The 18,318-nt window shown below is 37.6% G+C and overlaps 1 protein-coding gene across 1 annotated transcript; it reads right to left on the bottom strand.

Annotated features, from left to right (window-relative positions):
• Nucleotides 1-3,334: 3,334 nt before the first annotated feature.
• LOC104079052 (zinc finger transcription factor Trps1-like) lies at nucleotides 3,335-17,855 on the bottom strand. Its single transcript, XM_009580935.1, has 4 exons — nucleotides 17,759-17,855; nucleotides 13,078-13,127; nucleotides 10,038-10,160; nucleotides 3,335-4,616 (listed from the first exon to the last, which is right to left on the bottom strand). The coding sequence occupies exons 1-4, from the start codon at nucleotides 17,853-17,855 to the stop codon at nucleotides 3,555-3,557; spliced, it is 1,332 nt and encodes a 443-aa protein (XP_009579230.1). The 3' UTR covers nucleotides 3,335-3,554.
• Between the last annotated feature and the right edge of the window lie 463 nt (nucleotides 17,856-18,318).

The following is an 18,318-nucleotide window of genomic DNA, read 5'->3' as shown; positions in this document are numbered from 1 at the left end:
TTAAGACCTCAAACTACCATTCCTTAGTAAGAGAAGTACACCACCTTGAAGACACTGGCAAGTTGAGAACAAAGAATGATTCTTTGAAAGTTTAATTCTTAGTGCTGTAAATTGATCAAAATGCAGTGGGTGCAGTAATTACTTGTGTGTGCTAACATTGGTTTCTACCTGAGAGTTATTAAATAAGATTATTCTTTTTCAATGTCAGGATTTAGTTTTCTTTTGATTAATATCCATTGTGAGGGGGTCTGGAAGAGGGATGGAGTCACCTCTCTGTTAAGAAAAAAACCTGTGCTCCCCCCCACCCCAATCAAAGAGAACAGGCTCTGGCAAAACCCCATTTCTTACATAGCAGAAATCTTAGAACATCTCAATATGTCATGGCAAGAACAACGAGCTTTTTTCAAATTTTATTTGCATCTAGGTGTGCAATATCATTGTCAAAAAATCTGTCTTGTTCTTTGCACTCATAAGATTTCATTTCTCCTCATCCCCAAACCCTGATATATGTGTATTTCCTGTTATTGGCCTCTGCTTCTGAGTTTAGCAAGAGGTGTTATGAAGTACAGGGTGGTGCTCAAGTCTTATTATGCGCATGTCCCCCATAAAATATTTTGCCATGAAGATGCAGCTTCCATCAATGAAGAAGCCACAGGAACTGGTAGGTCTTAGAAGAAGTAAGTCAAACCAGTAACTACTGATAACCGGCAGGCAGCTACCGCTGAAGCTGATAAAAATCACTGCTTAGTGAGTCTAACATGTTTCTTGGAAAAGCTGAAAAGGACACACACTGGACCCTGACGTAACAAAACGAGGGCAATCTATTTCAGTCCCCACAGAAAAAAAAGAAACAAAAAAATACCCAACAAAAATAAATCCACAAAAACCAAGTCAGAACTTATTATTGGAGAACAATAGTAAAAACATAACCAGACTTTGTCTGGCACTGGTATCAAGCAGGAGATTCATCTAAAAAATAGAAGAAGAAGAATGTGGCCCAATATCCTTTGCTAACCTAGAACACTATTGAAGGGTTATAGAACTCAACCGTGAACAGATTGAGCGGGACTTTCCATATGCTGCTCACCAGTATAGAAGCAATGGGCGGAGCAGGAAGGAATGCAAGCCTAATGCTGAACAATAGCCTGTCCGTGCCTAACAAATCAGAGAAACTGTGCAATAACGTTTCATCTGTGTGAAAAATGTAACACCTAAAATACTGCCAAGGTCAGCAAGACCTTTGGTGATCAGCTGTGTAAGTGCTTCTCATGCATGGTGATGTTCGTTGCCGACTGCCTTAGGCACATTATTTTTCAAAAGACTATCAAAGTGCTGAATGTTTAGGCCAGTTCCTCCCTGGTTTTCCTTTTGCCAACCCCTATAAGACATTTCCTATCACTTCTCCTTTTATCTTCCACCTCCCTGTCTATCTGGTTAAGTATCTTATAAGTGCACCAAATTCTAGAAGGGAGAGTGGTGAGATTCAGGTAAGTTAAATACAAGAACTTTTTTTTTATGATGCTTTAGTTTCAATTACATGAAAATCTGAGAAAGGCGGCATGTAAGTGAGATCAAAATAGGACCCTTTACATATAATCTCAAGTGAGGACTTAGTCCAGAGATATTTTTATAGAACATTTTAAAAAATAAAATGCATGAATGGAGAAATAAAAGACAACATAGTATCAGAAAGACATTTTAAACTTCATTCGCTGCAACATTCATGAACCAGTTGAGCTACACCTGCCATCCAACCATAAGGAACTAAGACCCTGCACTGCGAAAAAGAAACAAACCCAAACAAAACAAAAAAGCAACTGCGTAATATTGTAAAAATGGAGTGCAATGCTACTACAGAATGCAATAAAACATCAGTGCTGCATCGTCAAACAGCACTTATCAAAATAATTTCTGAAATGTTTCTTCTGAAACACAGACAAAGCAATAAAAAGAGGATATATGTTTATCATTTTAAGCATAACAATGTGAGTTAAGAGCTTAAGAATACAAAAGTACTTGGAATGAATAGTGCTACCCTTTTTTTCCTAAGTAGGCATAAAAATATTTTCATTTCCTTCTTGTTTTTCCATACCATTAATATCAACAAATTTCATTCATTTCATGTTATCGTTTACAACTTTAATGCACACACACAGAAAAAAAGATACCTACTGCAATAGAAATAGTTGCTTCATTACCTTGTTTGCTACATTTGCAAATGTAAACAGCGAGGCAGAGCCAGAACTGACTCTAATGCATGATGGAATATCTTTGTTGCATACGTACACTGTAGAAAATAATTATTCAATATGTCAGGCACCATTATTTGAAATGTAATACATTAATATTTACTAGAAAAATAAGGTTTTTTCTATTTGTTCTCCCAACTTCTTTAATGAAATAAGTTAATCTGACAGTGCATCCAGTAGCTTGTAATATCTTCTACATCCCTGTGGCAAAATAATAAACTACTGGTTGGGACACTATAATGAAAATGATTAAAGTCAGTTCTTGTACACCCTTGTAGCAAGCATGGAGGCTCGTCTAACAGCACCTTTAACCAATTATTTAATATTTAGTTATTTAGCCCTATTTCCCTGAGCAGTTATGCTGAGGAGCTTTCCCTTCATGGATAGTTTTTACAAAGCTTTAAGTATTAAAAAGTACTATGAAGACATTTAATGCTACTTAGCAAAAGCTGGTATAAGTCTACTGAAGGGATTGACTGGTATGTATAGCAATGTTAAGCCTGTGGAGAAGTAACCTTAGACTTCAAGGTTTAGAAATGTAATATATTAAAAATATATTAAAATAAAATACAGCAGGTTACCTTGTTCTATGCAAATTAAACGCGGAGTGTGGCTTCTGTATTAGAGACTTCACTTGCACAAAATGGTTTTCCTAGACTAAAGTGTGCCAGAAAGAATGTAGTGATAAAATGGTAGCTAAAAATCAGCTGAGTCTGAGAAACATCTAGATGAAATTGCTGCCAAAGCTTTGAGGACAAAATGATCCTAAGGCATGTTGTAGGGCAGAAATTAGCCCAAATTAAAGAAAAGAAAATGACCTTTTAACATCTGTATATTTAACAAGTCTAGTTCTTATATACAATGTGCATATGTTCACTATACCCCTGCAGCAGTATATACATATACACATCTTTGCACTCTTGTCAGTTATGTCTCTTACACAATAGCAAAGGTATTAATTGTCCGGTAAAATTTTCTCAAGGTTATTTGCCATGATTCACTGCATTCTGGCTAGCTTTGGTGGGCCGTGACCCATACAATTATCTTCTCCACCTTCTGGCCACCGTCCAACTGTTCTTTTTTTCTTGGTAACCCACTCATTTAAAAGGAAAAAAAAAAAAAAAAGAAAAAAAAAGGAAAAAAAAAAAAGAAGAAAAAGAAAAAAAAGAAAAGAACAAGGGATTTAATATTGGATAAGGCATGCTCTCTATATGAAGTGCTTTATAGGTCTTCACAAGACATTACAAGCTATTGAATTCCCATCAAGGAAACCTATTTCTGTTTAATTGTGCTAAGTGCTAAGGTTTACTCTTTAGGTTTTCCATTCTTTTCAGCTTGTGCATTGTTCCTGTGTAGGCCCCTCTGGATGTGAGTTGTGAAGTCATACTTGTCCGTGCAAAGATGCTGGCATATGCTGCACTGGAAAGGTCCACTGTCACCATGGCAACTCATATGCAAAGCATACATCACTTCATCCAGAAAGACAATGCCACAGTGCACACACTTGGTAGAAAGTTCATCTTGAGTACTTCTATCAACTTTCTCTGTTTTTACTACATTCAAGGGACCTTCATTTTTTACATTTGGTGGTGCCTTACTCTTTTCCTTGGAGGCACCATTTGCAGTTGGCCCAGGTCTGGAATGCTTTATCGCCAAATCTAGAGGAATGTCATTGTCTGATCCGACAGCTGAAAAATGAGGAGGCAGATTAAAGGTGGGATAAGGCACATAGTTTTGGCAAGGATTTGGTAGGCCAGGCACATGACTCAAGTAGTGTGGATTCCCAGGAACAGACAGCTTATATTTACTCCAGAATCTCAGCCAGTCAGCTTCACTCTGAAAGTCATTGTGTACAAACGGAAGTCCAAAAAGTGGGTACTGGTATTTTTCAATAGGGCTTCCAGGTGGTGAATAGTTTGGATGTTTCGCAGGTCTCATGTATTTTTCTATCGGGCTGCCTCTCTCTGAGCTTCCTTTCCCTTCTGATATCGATGAACTGTTTCCTGGGTCTCCAGTACTTTCCTGAGGACTTTTTATCTGAATGTGCAAAGGTTGCATCCTTTTGTGAATATCCAGAGTTTGGCTGACCAATATTGGCTGCTGAGCAGAATGGCTTTTAGTCAATGAACCTGGGGCCTCATATTTACTGAGGCTGGGAAGCTGAATTTCTCTCTGATGACCTTCAGGTAAATGATCCTCTGACCTCCTCTCTAAGGGGCTTCCATTGACTTGTTCCTCACTGCTACCCCTCTGCTGTTTGTTTAGCTGCTCAGCCTGAAGTGCCTCCGGGTTAAGGCGCTTTCTTGTTCGTCTCCTAATGATCTGCTCACCATTGTTCTGCTTAATGATGTTTAAAGGCCTGGGAGTCTGCATGGAACACACACATAATGAACAAAAGGAAAAAAGAAAGACACATTAAACAAATCTGCGAGACCATGCTCACGCAAATTTATCTTTTCTTTCGTGAAGAACTATACTATAAGAGTTTTATGGGAATGACCAAATTTCAACCCAAATGCTGGTTCCTGGCCCCTCATGCTAAAAGTAAACTATGAATTGGTTTGTTTTATCAAACTAAGTCAACTGCCTAGACATACTATAACTGTTTACTTAAAAAGGCATGAAGTATCCAAGCTGTCAAAGGATTTATTAATCCTTACTCCTGAAAAATTCTGGGGGAGACGTGCTGAAAGTGGGTGCTGAGAGCTGGGAATGAGGTGGGAGATGCACGGCCCTGTGCACTAGCGTTATTCTATGCACCATGTCACCAGAGCTGGTATCGGACAAGGGCTTGCACAGATCACACTGTGACAAGAATTGAGTAACACTTACCTTGATACCCATCCCACTTTGACACGGATAGAAAATGCAAGCAAATAGAGGGCTTGCTGACCACCACTGCTGTCACCTAGCAAAAGGGCTGCAGGTCCACTGTGGAGGTGAGTGGGATGATGGTGGCAGGAAAGGGACTAAGAAAGATGGAGAAGAAAGCCCAGGAAAACTTTTTCTATGCACCAAAAGGTCCACCTGGGACTTTGGTACCAACTCCTCCTCCTTCTTCCCTACTGTATTTCTTTCTAAATGTTACTGATGTTGTCCTACTAAGTCATGAGGGAGAGAAGGTATCCCCTGAAGGTGGCAAAAAAAGTCTGTAAAGAAAAAAGCATGGCGGAAGAGGCAGAGGCAAGAACCAAGCAAGGACTTCTGTTTCCATTTCCTACTTCCCCACACCAGCTCAGGGTAGGTGGCCTATTTAGATGAGAACTGAAAATACTTTTGCGTGAAGAAAAAAAAATAGTACAAGGAAGGACAGCAGCCAGGCCTCTCTGAAAGGCCCCTCAAGAGGAAGGCAATGCTATGTGAACGAAAGATGGTGCTATAACGTCAGTATGTGTTGCTTTACTGGGCAGATGTTAAAACAACAAAAACTACCCAAAAGTCATTCAGTTTGGTGTGCTGGCAGTTGCAGGCCAGAAAAGTGTCCCACACAGTATTCCACTTATATGTTTATTTGGAAATTTTCTTTTTAACATTGTTTTAAAGTGCAAATTAAAGTGCAGATTAAATTTTGGCATACAGTCAATATCCAAAACAATTTGTATTTTGAATGTAACATAATTTATATATATTCATAAGCTTGAATATATATAAAAATAAAAATAAATATAAAAATAGCCAGAGCTGGAAGAGCGCTCACTCTACTATTTCTAGAGATCTAGTTTCTCTCTTGACTTGCCATCTTCCTCGCCTCTTTCACCTATTTATTTCCCTGAGGTCGGCTTATTCTTAATGGTTAACTACATTTTAGGCAGTGCAGCTACTTGTTAAGATTTTATTTTCTATTAAAACTCTGAATCAGAAGAAACTTTGATTTAGATTTTTAATAAGCAGAATTTAAACTTAGCAGAAAAACAGCACCTGAACCAGCCTCCTCAAACAGATCAAAGTTGAGGCAAAATCATGTTAGATAAAATTAGAATATTTTCTATGTAAATTCTATGCAAATAAAGTTTATAGTTTGCAGAATCAATAGCCAATTAATATGCATAAGCATATACTCTTTATTACAAGCTCAGTGTAATTTCCTCACCTTTTTATGACAATTGTAACATTGTCATACTGACATGCTGTGTGAGATCTTACAACATTGTTGATGTTGCTCTTATTAAACTTTTATTTATACACTACAGACCATTTTCATATGGCTTCCAGATAACCTTTCAATAGTTTGGAAATACTTTTAGTCTTACTCTTCACGCTACAGGTATGAAGTCTGATCGTGGAAGTAGTTAAAAGAAACATCTTCATACCTGTGTTTAAGGACCCTCACACACCTGTTTGCAGCTCTGGCTCTTCAAAGTTACATGCCATTAGGAGTTAAAGGCTGTAGGTCCAACTTAAAAATTCTTCAGCATGCAGATGACTGCACTCATCTGACTAGTCTTTAGCTGATTAAAACAGATTACTCAGTGGAGTAAAGCTACTCACGTTTTCCTTATTCATAGTAGTAAGGTGCACATAGAAATATTCTGTATTTGGTTGCAACTAAAGCAGACAGAAAAGCTTAAGCTCTCTTCTTGATTTTCAGTGGGGCATTCAATTTAGAAAATAGTGGAAACAACCAGAACTTTACTTTTAAAATGCCCTATGTCAGATCCGTAATTATATGTTATACATAGTACATTGAGTATGATCACAAAGATTTTTCTGCCATCTCTGTATCAATTGGCAATCTCTCTATATGAGTAAAAATCACAAAATTCAACAAATAGTTCATTAAATTATTGTGATTAGACTTCCTAGATATCATGGGAAATTGGAGTGATCTCTCCACTAGAAGATCACGTACGTCTAATCCTAGAATAACCTGCTGTAACTCCTCATTGAACTAGTCCGAGGATGTGGCCAAGGAATCACTATGGAACAAAATCTAGTTTTCCATGACCAAGTTAGAGCTATTAAAACATGAGGAACAGCACCACAATAATAATGGTCAAATTCATGATTCTGGGAGACAAGGGATATACCTTTCTCTGTCAGCAAATGTGAATATTATATATATGTTTGCAGTGAACTGCATTTTTTTCACTAAAACTATTTTACTAATTGACCGTTGGAATATTATTACACATTTCTTAACACAGTTATCTGCATTAGAGGAGAAAAATGTGAAAAAACTGGCAAGTTTAATGTAAATGACCTCTAGATAGATTGGACATTTTTGAAAACATGTTGAAAAATTATTCAAGGGTATCATAGAAATGGAAATGTGACTTACAGCAGAAATCACTACCATATTAACATTTGTCAGTCACTACCACTAGTAGTATCTGATAGACCATAGATTTTTCTTCTTATTAGACACAAGTAAGAAATGGACCTTAGAGAGAAGTGTTTTATACACATTCTTGAGTTAATGAGGAAGTAGTTCTAAATAGTGATAATCCAATCAAAAAGGAGCTATGAAATGTGCAAACCTGCTATAGGTGAATTTTACTCAGCTGTGTAGCATAATTTAGTTTAACAGGGTGGCTCATCGAAGGGAACAGTTCTATTCCCTTGAATTTTTATAGTTTCAGACATTTACCTAATAACGGCATCAACCTAGACTCCTTAATTAAAAAACATACATGACAATTACTTACTGTAATTTTTCGGGAAGAGCAGACAGGCAGACAGATAAAAGAAACCTTCATCTTTCTGGTGTCAGTCTAAAGAGCATCCCTTTGCATGGGACTGTCTCAAAAGGTGTCCCACAGGAGAGATTTGTTTGATTATTTCAGACTCCAATTTACAATGGAGTTGCTATCATATCACAGCAGAGTGAAGGCTTAATTAAATTCTTTGCGTTTGTTTGGTCAAAGTTCAATTGAAGATATTAATGTCAAATGTCCACCGAATGACAGCTTATTGCCATGCTTGAACAGTGGAGCTAAAAGATAGTGTCAGCTTCTTGCTTTCTATATGCACAAAATAAAGTTTGACATTGTATTGTTAATTATTATTGTTAGAAGCACACTGGTTTATTCCTACTGGTTCATAAGTATTATCTGTGCTACGTGTTTGAATTCAAAACTGATTCTTGTGGCTTTTATCTATTCAATAAGTTATACTAATAATCACGGTAAGGTCCAACACTATAGTTTAGAAAAATATATTAAAAAAAGGGAAAATGGGGGCTGTGAACGGAAGTTCTACAAATAACTGGACTCAAACGTCAAATTAATGTTAAAAAGCCCTTTAAACTTCCCTCCTTAAAATCTTTGCGGGTGCTCACCATGGATCAATTTCCTTAAATTAGATATTCTATCTAGAACTTCGAGAGATGTCCAGGAAGATACCTTCAGCAAGACCCAGCCAAGATGCTTGCCACAGATCGTGCATTAGTCCATCTTTTCCTGCTCAGATGCTCTCTGACTGGCTGGGTTGTTCTGAAGCTTGAAAACAGTTACTGATCTCAGAATGACAGCACATGGCAAACAGAGCTAACCTTTCAGACTGGTGATGGCCTTGCTGCTTTCAAAAATTGGAATCTTCTTCTTTTTTATTAATTGGGCTGGACAGGATCTTTAGTAAAGAGGATTGTTATGTGGCCTGTACACAAGATCAAGGGTTAAAATTCACAGAAACTACTAAATGATTTAGAAGCTTATGCCTCAAATTTAAAGAGAAATAGGCATAGGCACTTGGGAGTCTTAATGCATTTGAAATATAGTTTCCTAAGTGGCTTTTTTTCTTTTTTTTTTTTTTTTTGAAAATGGAATTTCTGAAAAAAGTCTTTAAAAATATGCACTCTCAGTCACAACACAGATTTCTGATTTGGGCTCTAAGCCTAAATTGTTATGTTGCCTTGGCCAACTCTCACAGGCTGCCTCAGTTTCTATTTCTGAAAAATAGTAACACTTTTTAACTCCAGGGGCATGTTGTAAAAATTAATTCATTAGAGTCAAATTTTGATCACCTGACTCTCCCATGTGCTTCTATTAAAGATAGCAGGGATAATATTTAACTAGCGGGTCTTAACCTAAAAGATTCTGAGCATTTTGGCATTGATCCAAGGAAACACTTAAGCATGGCTTTCCTGGACCTCGACCAGAGCATTCAACATCTTTCAGGATCAAGCCAAGTGTCAATAAGATGAAAAGCAATGTAGACAGTTCATGATTATGACTTATTCCCTGCCTGATCCTGAGGGATGGTGAATCTTCCCCTCACCAAGTGATGAGTGCCATCAAGTGAGTAGCTTCCTTGTTGAGTTATTTCAGAATCCTCCAGCAGACTATAAGAACTGCAGAAAAAAGAATAAAAAAACCCACCACCCCATATCTCCAGGAAATTTACTGTCAAGAATAAAGGGGGGAAGAGAAGTGAAAGAAAACAAAAACCACAGCAAAGGATATTTTTGATGTAGATATGATGTCTAACTTTAAGAATCTTTTTTTTTAAATTTTATTATGAACATGAGGGCTCTTGAATTTAGAGAGCTTTCATCACAACATATTGTATGGCTTTAAATGGAATTCCCAGAAAAGAAATAATTTTCCCCTTATTTTGTATCAAAATAATTAAGTGTATCACTGGTGATCTCAAACATGTCTACCCACAGCATCCCAGCCTGTTTCATAATGAATCACATCTGATCCCAAAGTGACCATACTGCAAAACCCTGTTAGGAAATTAACTGCAGGCCAGGGAGTGGTACTAATCACACAACCAGACAAGACCACAGCTGCCCAGCTTAGCTGTATAACCCCTTTTTTTCTGAACAAACCAGTAAGTTCTTCCTACCGAGTGAAGCTTCTGGTAGAGGCCACACGCATTGCATACATATCCACCATTTGCATTCTTTCGCCAGAGAGAGGTCTTTGTGGTCAGGCAATTGGCACAAAAAACACCCGAGCCTCTACGTCTCTGAAATAGGGAAGAAAAAGAAAAAAAAAAAAAAACCACACAGAAAAAAAAAACAGGTCAGAGGTGAGTCACATGAGCTGCGGAGTTAGGACAAATCAACACAGGAGTTTTGTCTCTAGACTGGCAACAATGACAGTATAAAACCACACTGCCCATAATGAGGTCAGGTTCAATTGTGCTTAATAGGCACCACTGATTTTCATTATAATTAACCCTAGAGTGATGGATGAGGTGTGTGAAACACCAAAGCCTTTTCAGAATAACAGCTTTAACTTTTTGAACTTCAGGTTTTGTGCATTTAATGATGGTTTCTAAACAGCAAATTCTGAAAAACCCCTCTGGAAGCTGACAGAGAACATTCTGTAAACTTCTCCGGGTTCGTTCACTGCATTTCACAACAGTTTATTTCTTTCTAGTTTGCTCGATTTTAAAGTGTGATCGGTAACAAGAATTCTGAAACACCACGACTTCAATTAATTACAGTTCGTATCTGCGTCATACTAATTCCTTTAACAAAGATTATACTTCATTAATTGAATAAATGATATTCAGTTCCAGTCTTTCCCACTTACTTCTGAAATCAGTATAAGCCACCATATATTTCCCACAGCCCACTAAGAACGAGGAGTAACCTCTGCCGAACAAATAAAAGTACAGTATTCTTAATGAGACCTCTTTTGAACTTCACCCAAAACCCCAGAAAATACTGTCTCATCGATGGATAGATTTATTTATTTTATTTCAGTCAGGCAAAGAAAGGCACAGTACAACTTTCCTAAATACAAATTGATTTTTAACCAGACTGAGCTGTGGATTCATCAGCTTTCATAATGATCCAGGAATATTTAAAAGTAGACACGTTTATGAGTATTGCTCGTTAAATTCTTTCTACGGGGTAATGATTTCATTGAACTTCTCATTTAAACAAAAGTCAGGCTATGTTTGCGGGCACAAATACTAATAAGCAGGAAATGGAATTCTTTTGCTGAAAAAAAAAATCTGAATTTCAACTCTGTTCCCTTTTTGCAAAGGAAAAAAATCAGTAAGAAACCTTCAGCATCTAAGATAAGAATGGGTGAGTACAGGGAAAAACAGCCTGGCTGAAAAGTAATTTTATTATAAATTAAAAATTACTAACACTGTAAGTCAAAATTTCACGGTTTCATAAAATTTAAGTAATTTATTTAACTTTAGTCCATACTGTAGAACACTGGTGTTCATGCCAAAAAAATACAATGGTTATAATTGTACTCTGATACATTTCAAATGGAAAGCTTTCTGCAGACATAATTTTGGCTTCAAGACTGGAACACTTTCTTGGCATTGAAAGGGCATTTGATTCATCGGGTGTTTCACAATGTATCACTAAAAAGACCTGGTGAGCAGCCAGTTCCCTATAGGGTAATTTTTCCATCCAGATGCAAGTGCTATCAGAGGCCCTCGTCAGCTAAACTAATTATGATCTTGCATTTGCTGATGCCTGCTCACTCTAACGTTCGACATCCTCCATTAATCATCAATACAAGGAAAATGAATGAAACGTAAAGAAACGAGGGCTGGTAAGCTGCAGAGCCATAAAAATCTGAAATGAGTGCAATAATTTAACAAGATTGGGGAAATGTTTTTAGTGAGCACAAAATCAGGCTAACAACTGCCCTTTTAAACCAAGAACACAATTTCATTAGTACAGCAGGTTGTGCTACTTTAAGGTGATACAGTAAAATCGAGATTGTCATCAAGATAATCTCTCTCTCACCCCCTTACATCATCCCCTACTTTGTCTCTTAAATCAGAAGCAGTAATACACTACATTTTTTCTCAATTTGACTAGGGGTAGAACTAAATGGTAGTTGACATCCTTCAGCAAACATCTAACTAGTATGTATGAGATGCAGCTCACTGTGAAGGCACGCTCTCCTACAAGTAAACTGAAGCTCCCAGTTCTTTTGGTGGTTGCATATCCTTGCACAACTTCACCCGGCTGCTGAAACATTTTCCTTAAGAGTGTAATAAAGCTTCACTAAACCAACCTCAATTTGGTCCACTTGAAGTGCGAGAAGTTTCCAAATGGAAATGACTGTATATGGCCAGGATTCAGATACAACTGCAGAGCTGTTCCTTTCCATTCCTACTTTTTGTCTGCCGGCCTATGGCTTCTTGGTGTGGTGTATTAACCAAGTGGAGTCTTCATCTGAGTCAGTCTTTCCACCCTTTCATTTCTGTTTGTGTTCCTTGAGTTTGGGAAATACCCTCTACAAAGTCATGGAAGACTTTTAAAACATACAGAAAGCGGTGTAGTTTATACACTGCATTTGTACACACCAGAATGGTGACAGAAGGTGTAGTAACACTGAAATCTTCACTGAATGCTATGGAACTAGTATATCTTTAAAACATTGACAGAAGTAACTCATTTTTTCTCTTTTCTAAAGAAAGATCTGATTCAAACTGGACATTAGTTGCAATGAAATAATACAATGACTACAGCTGACAACAATCTACAAAATACCTAGTAGTAGCTATATGTATCAAAAAACTGTATCTGTGCTTATTTAGTATTTACAAACTACTTACCTGCTTAAAATTTCAAAGTAGTCCAGCTAAACATCCTTCCCTAAATTCAACGCAAAGTGTGTAAATTCATCTTACCTTCTCTTATTTCTGTATTACGGACCTTACAGGGTAATTAACAATGATTATTCCCCTACCTAAGTGTTCCAACATAGATTACATATACTAATGAATTAAGAATTAAACCACCTCTGGAAAAACTTAAATGCTGTTACTTTTTTAAGCTTTTTGGCGATGAAACAGCATTTTATAGTGGGGACATACAGATTTAGAATGGATTTCCTGGGGTGAAACAGGACTGTGGCAGAATTGGACTAAATATTCTTGACTCCCAGATCCCACTAACCACAGAACGGACCTGCTTGTCAAAATAAACCTGAGAAATTTTGACGATGTCTGCAGGAAAAAACGGAGGCTGTTTTTAAAAGTCTACAATGCCCGTAGTCCTCTTCTCTTAAACCAATATGGTTTCTTAAAAAAAGAACAAAACCTAGGCCTTTACTTCCCATATACTAAGTTTTGTAAAAGTTATTGGCCAACAGAAATTATCTAAATGGTTTTTGTGTGCTAAATTTTAATTAGTAATGATCCTTCTACTGTTAGTGATGATAGTTCTTCTGCATGAGTCTGTTTGGCTTTGCATACTCAGCGTTTGTACCAGTCAATAATAATGGCCAATACTGCTGGTTTTCTGGATAGTCTCGCAAAGGAACAGGCACTTGAGCTCCAATCCAGCAAAGTCTGTGCAACAGCCTCCATAAAACCCAGCCATGTGCTCACGTGATCTGCTAAGCACCACCCTAGGCAGCATTTTCAAGAAGTATGTTATGGAACCTTTTGCTCTTTTTCAAATGTGAACACATACTTATCATAGTAAAATAATCTCTTAAGATCAGCCCAGAAAAAGTAAGTCGACATAACTAGTCATGGGAGGGTTTGAGCGACAGAGAAAAAGGTTTCAGTCTGCGATCAATGCCACTAGCACTAACTGTAGTTACCCATGAAAATTTCCCATACATCCTTGGAAGAATAAGCCAAAAGGGTCTAAATAACTAAAATATGTATGTACTAAGTCAAGCTTTAATCATCTGGAGCCTTATAACCACTACATTACAATCCCAAATCCTGAAGGGGCCAGTGCAGTGAAGAGCCTGTCTCTATTTCCATTCCGGTTCCTAGGTCTGGGCGTTTAATATCACGGTTGTCTCAAATCACACTGGGCTGAAATTTGGCACATGTTTTTGTCAGCCCAGATGTAACTTTTTTTTTTTCCTTTTCTTTTTTGGTACTGAAAACTTTATTTAAATCAGTTCAGCTGTTTATAATTTGAAGATTGGCCAAAATGGGGAGGGGGGGAGGGGGGGGCAGAGGGGATTTCAAGTTTTTCAGATAACTTTCTAACAAATCCACAGTCATAGTGGCTTTGCTCTGGGGGAAAAAAGTATGCGCACATTTTAGTGTTTTAGTAGTAGCAAAGCAACAAGTGGATGATTATTTTTATGTAGCTAAGCTATGAAAGTTTGTAATTATTCACTGAACATGTATTGCAGATCTCTCTACTAACTGTTTTCCCTCAGTAAGAACCATGCTGAAAGCATGTAATTGCATAACAACCCTTGATATGCAGAGTATTTACTCACATTTTTTATGGTTTCATATCTTGACCGTTTCAAATCAAACAAGTCTGAAACTTGGTATACACATCGTCAAGCCCCAATGCCTAATTTTTTTTTAACTCCTTAAATGATTTTCACTAGTTACCAATATTTCATTGAAACAAGGAAATTATTTGTAGTGCTTTCTGCTAAGCAATGAAACAGCAGAGAATACCATAACAAGTAATTCACTCAGGCATCTTGACAGGATCAGGCCCTTGTTTTCCATTCACTGCTTTAGATTTAAAAAAAATGTCTCTTATACGATTTCAAACTTTGTAGCCATGTAGAAGAGTCATTACACTACACAGTTATACAAAATGTATTTAAAAATGTACTGAACTTTCAGTTATTATTTCAATTGAATTTCATGTAGCAAAATCTATATTGTAAAAGCACAGCCAAAAACACTGCTCAGGAACTGTGGCTTTTTAGCTAGCTAGACTAAGCAACGGTGCCTGACACTCTGCTAGTGCCAAATACATCCTGTTTTCAAAATTTCTGCCAGAAGATGCTTTTAGAAACTCAAATAGGCTCCACAAGTGTCAGCCAAGCATTCTTCTTACATCACCCTCTTGGTTTGGACACAACACTACTTGTCTTTTTGCTGATTACTTCCCCATCACAAAACGACGATACGATGAAGCCTGAGTGGATTTTTTGACCATCTCTGGCTTTCCTACCGTGCCAGAAACGGAGCACGTTGTAATCACGGCTCCAGAACGCGAGGTGCAGAGAAATCATAAATGTTACCCAAGAATAAACATATGCCTGACCTATTTCCAATGACAAAGTTGGGGACTACAACCATACATGTCTCACTGAAAAAAAAGGCAAAACGCTGGCTCTGGATGCTCTCTGGCAACACGGGAGGTCCAAAAGGGAGGCGCCAGGAAACCTGCACGTGCTCGGTTCAGTACGAGCCAGGTGACCCGCTATGGAGAGGATCAATTGTAAGCAGCTGGTCTCATACCTGTAATCGTCGGGCTGATAACACACGGTTCAGAAAAATAGTGTAATGCACTCATGGTTACATCTGTATATGTTGTGTTTGCACTGCTCTGAGTATTTAGGATTTTCTTGTTTTACACCTGCTACATCTTTCCAGGTATTGCCCTCCTTGTATGAGGAGGTATTCAGTTCTCTGAGTTTGGGCGAGGCTCAGATTAATTGAAGTTTGAAACCTGGGCAGCAAGGCAGCATCTGGATGTTGGAGTAAGCGCTACTTTCTGCTGTTTAGGATGCGAAAATAATCTTTCAGCCCTCATTTCTTTTGGCTGCAGAGGCACTCGGACCTTTCTGAATGTGTTTAATCAAAACTGCTTTCTCTCTCAACTATGAAAACAGCCACAACTATGTCCCTGTAAAGTTTTACATTTTAAAAATTTAGTTGCTTTTGCTGTAACTATGTCTAAATTAAAAAGAAAGTCATTGGGTTTTCTTCCCTTTATAACTTGGACAGCTTTCAGGAATAGACCAGGCACAGCAAATTCTCGTCCCCAAAGCATAAGTTGTCAGAAAAAGCAAAACACATAAAGCAGAGTGTTAAATTAGAAGTTGTTTTCAACCTTAACTATGAGTTAACAGATGTCTCTTGAAGTCAATTTAATGTGCCAAATCCAAACTCTTCATCTAAGACATTTTCAAGAACAATTACATTAAAGAGCTGTATTTGAAAGACGCATAAGAAAGAGGTTAGGAAAGGCAAAGTAGGAAGAAAGTAAAAATGCCAAGAGGAAAGTTAAAATTACACACCTAATTCATATAAAAAGTTTAGTGGAATTTTTAATGCTCTATTGTGACAGAATCTTTTTGTAATATATGCTGTATTACAAACTTTTTATAAGAGGAATCGGGGGGGTTTAGAGAGAGAAAAAAAAGCAGACAGTAAATTAAACATTACTACTAGCGCAGCCTTTCAGAATCCCACCCCCGATCCCTTAGGGAGAGTAAATATTTTAATGTGCATGTAAACGGCAATTATTTTTTATCAGCAGCAAAACTGCAGATGAGTAGTTTTTGTCCCAGCATTTGTAGCATTTCCCTGCATTTTGTAAAGCTACCTTAGAAATAACAGCATTTACTACTCAAAAAAAAAACCCACCCCAAAAAACAAGCAGCGAACTATAGTCTCTTTGTGTCTTACTAAGCAAGAAGGATTTAGTAAGATTTTAGTTTACGATGTCATGATTGCTACCAAAGTAAAACAATGGCTGATCAAAATAAATGATTAAATTAAGAAAAACATAGCTATGCAAAGAAGCCACTAAATCACTTGCTGGTGGATCTCTTCACCGCCATCACCTCCTCACCTTTATTTCCTCCCCCAAGCTACAGCTGACCCAACCTTCGCCACTGCGCTGGAAGGGAACCGGCTTTGGACACCCACCTTCAGCCAGAGCCTGAGCTCCACAGGCAGGAATTTACCATCGCTTTAATCATCCATTAAGAGCCACATGCAACTATGGGATCACATAAATAATCACAATCCACTTTACAATGACTTATTCATTTTCATTCATGTGAGCGTTTATTGGTAAAAATTATGTAGTTCACAGTGTATCTCCCTGTTAATCCAAACAGGGATGGAAGGTAATTTCACAGTTTACCCCTCAAGATCTGCAGTGGCACAAATATGAAACAATAAAACTTTTTCTGCGGGTTGGACTTCCTTGCCACAGTTAGTGGTGGTTGATTTTTAAACACTGTGTGTTAAAAATATATGTGATCTTCTGTTGGGCAAATACATATACATGGACTAAATAAATACACATATACATATTTACAGTATGAGGCATTTGTAATGAACACTGAGAAATATTTTCTGGTGGAACTATATGTTAGTCTGGTTTGCAAAGAGTTAAATATTTACTTAATCATTCTACACAAAGTATGACTTCTTAGAAAGCAATTTCCTTCAACCATCTTTTATTAGATATAACGTGTTTTTAAGGTCTTATCCTTCAACTCGCATAAGCTGATATTCTTAAATCCCTTCCAGTGCCTTAAACAGCAGCTACCACACTATGATATGATCTCACTTCTGGTGTATTTTGCCACTGACTACCAGGAGTACAACACAGACCTCCACGGACACAACCCAAAAATTAATTTTAAAACTTTTATTAATACCAATAGCAAAAAAAAAAAAAAGCAACCTGGAAACCCGCATTTCCCGCACAATAATGATGTCATTTTGCAGCAACTGAAACCTATTCAAGAGGAATAGAAATTCTGTCTCCAATAACTCACCGAGTCAATTACACAGGAAAGTACTGTAATGGGCTGTCCCCCGTCAAACAGCTCACGTACACGACTTCCTTCTCAATTACCAACTTGTCTGCATTGCCATCTGTAAAAACGAACGCATACCTTGTGCTGCCAGTTTCTGCTCTTGCACTTCCATTAGTGGAACTGGCTGCAGCTGCTCAAGAAGAAAGCCCTGATTGTCTTTGTTTTCCCCCAACATAGCACCATTTTTCTGCCTTCCTCCTGTACATTGACTCAAGGTAACGCGTTATCTCTGCTGAGGTGTGCCTGTGAGTATTAAACTACAATCTGCCTAAATTTGTGTCCTGTTTTCTTTTTGCAGTTTATCACCTAACACAGTAAAAAGCTGCCAGCAGCACCTCTCAGCATCTTCACCAGAATTATGTTAGTACCGCAACAGGTTTTATCAGTGCTTTTTAGTAACTGCTGTAAAAATTGCTAAGTTCCTGGCTAAGCTTCTTCCCACTTTTCTAAAACAACTTGACCAGTCAGGCAATTTTTAAAAAGTACTTACACGAAGCAATCAAAAATAAGATTAATAAAATAAGTCAAATTTAGGAATAATACTATTCCTTACAAAAAATGGTTAGGTAGACGCACTAGTGTGCATAAGCAGGACAGAGGAAGCCTGGTTTGGGAACTGCGATCCTTGCCCCTAAATA

The sequence above is a fragment of the Fulmarus glacialis genome, unplaced genomic scaffold, assembly GCF_000690835.1.
Source record: "Fulmarus glacialis isolate BGI_N327 unplaced genomic scaffold, ASM69083v1 scaffold2287, whole genome shotgun sequence".
In the NCBI taxonomy this organism is placed as follows: Eukaryota; Metazoa; Chordata; class Aves; order Procellariiformes; family Procellariidae; genus Fulmarus; species Fulmarus glacialis.
Note: the sequence above shows the minus strand (reverse complement) of the source record. Positions and strands in the feature narration are given on the sequence as shown.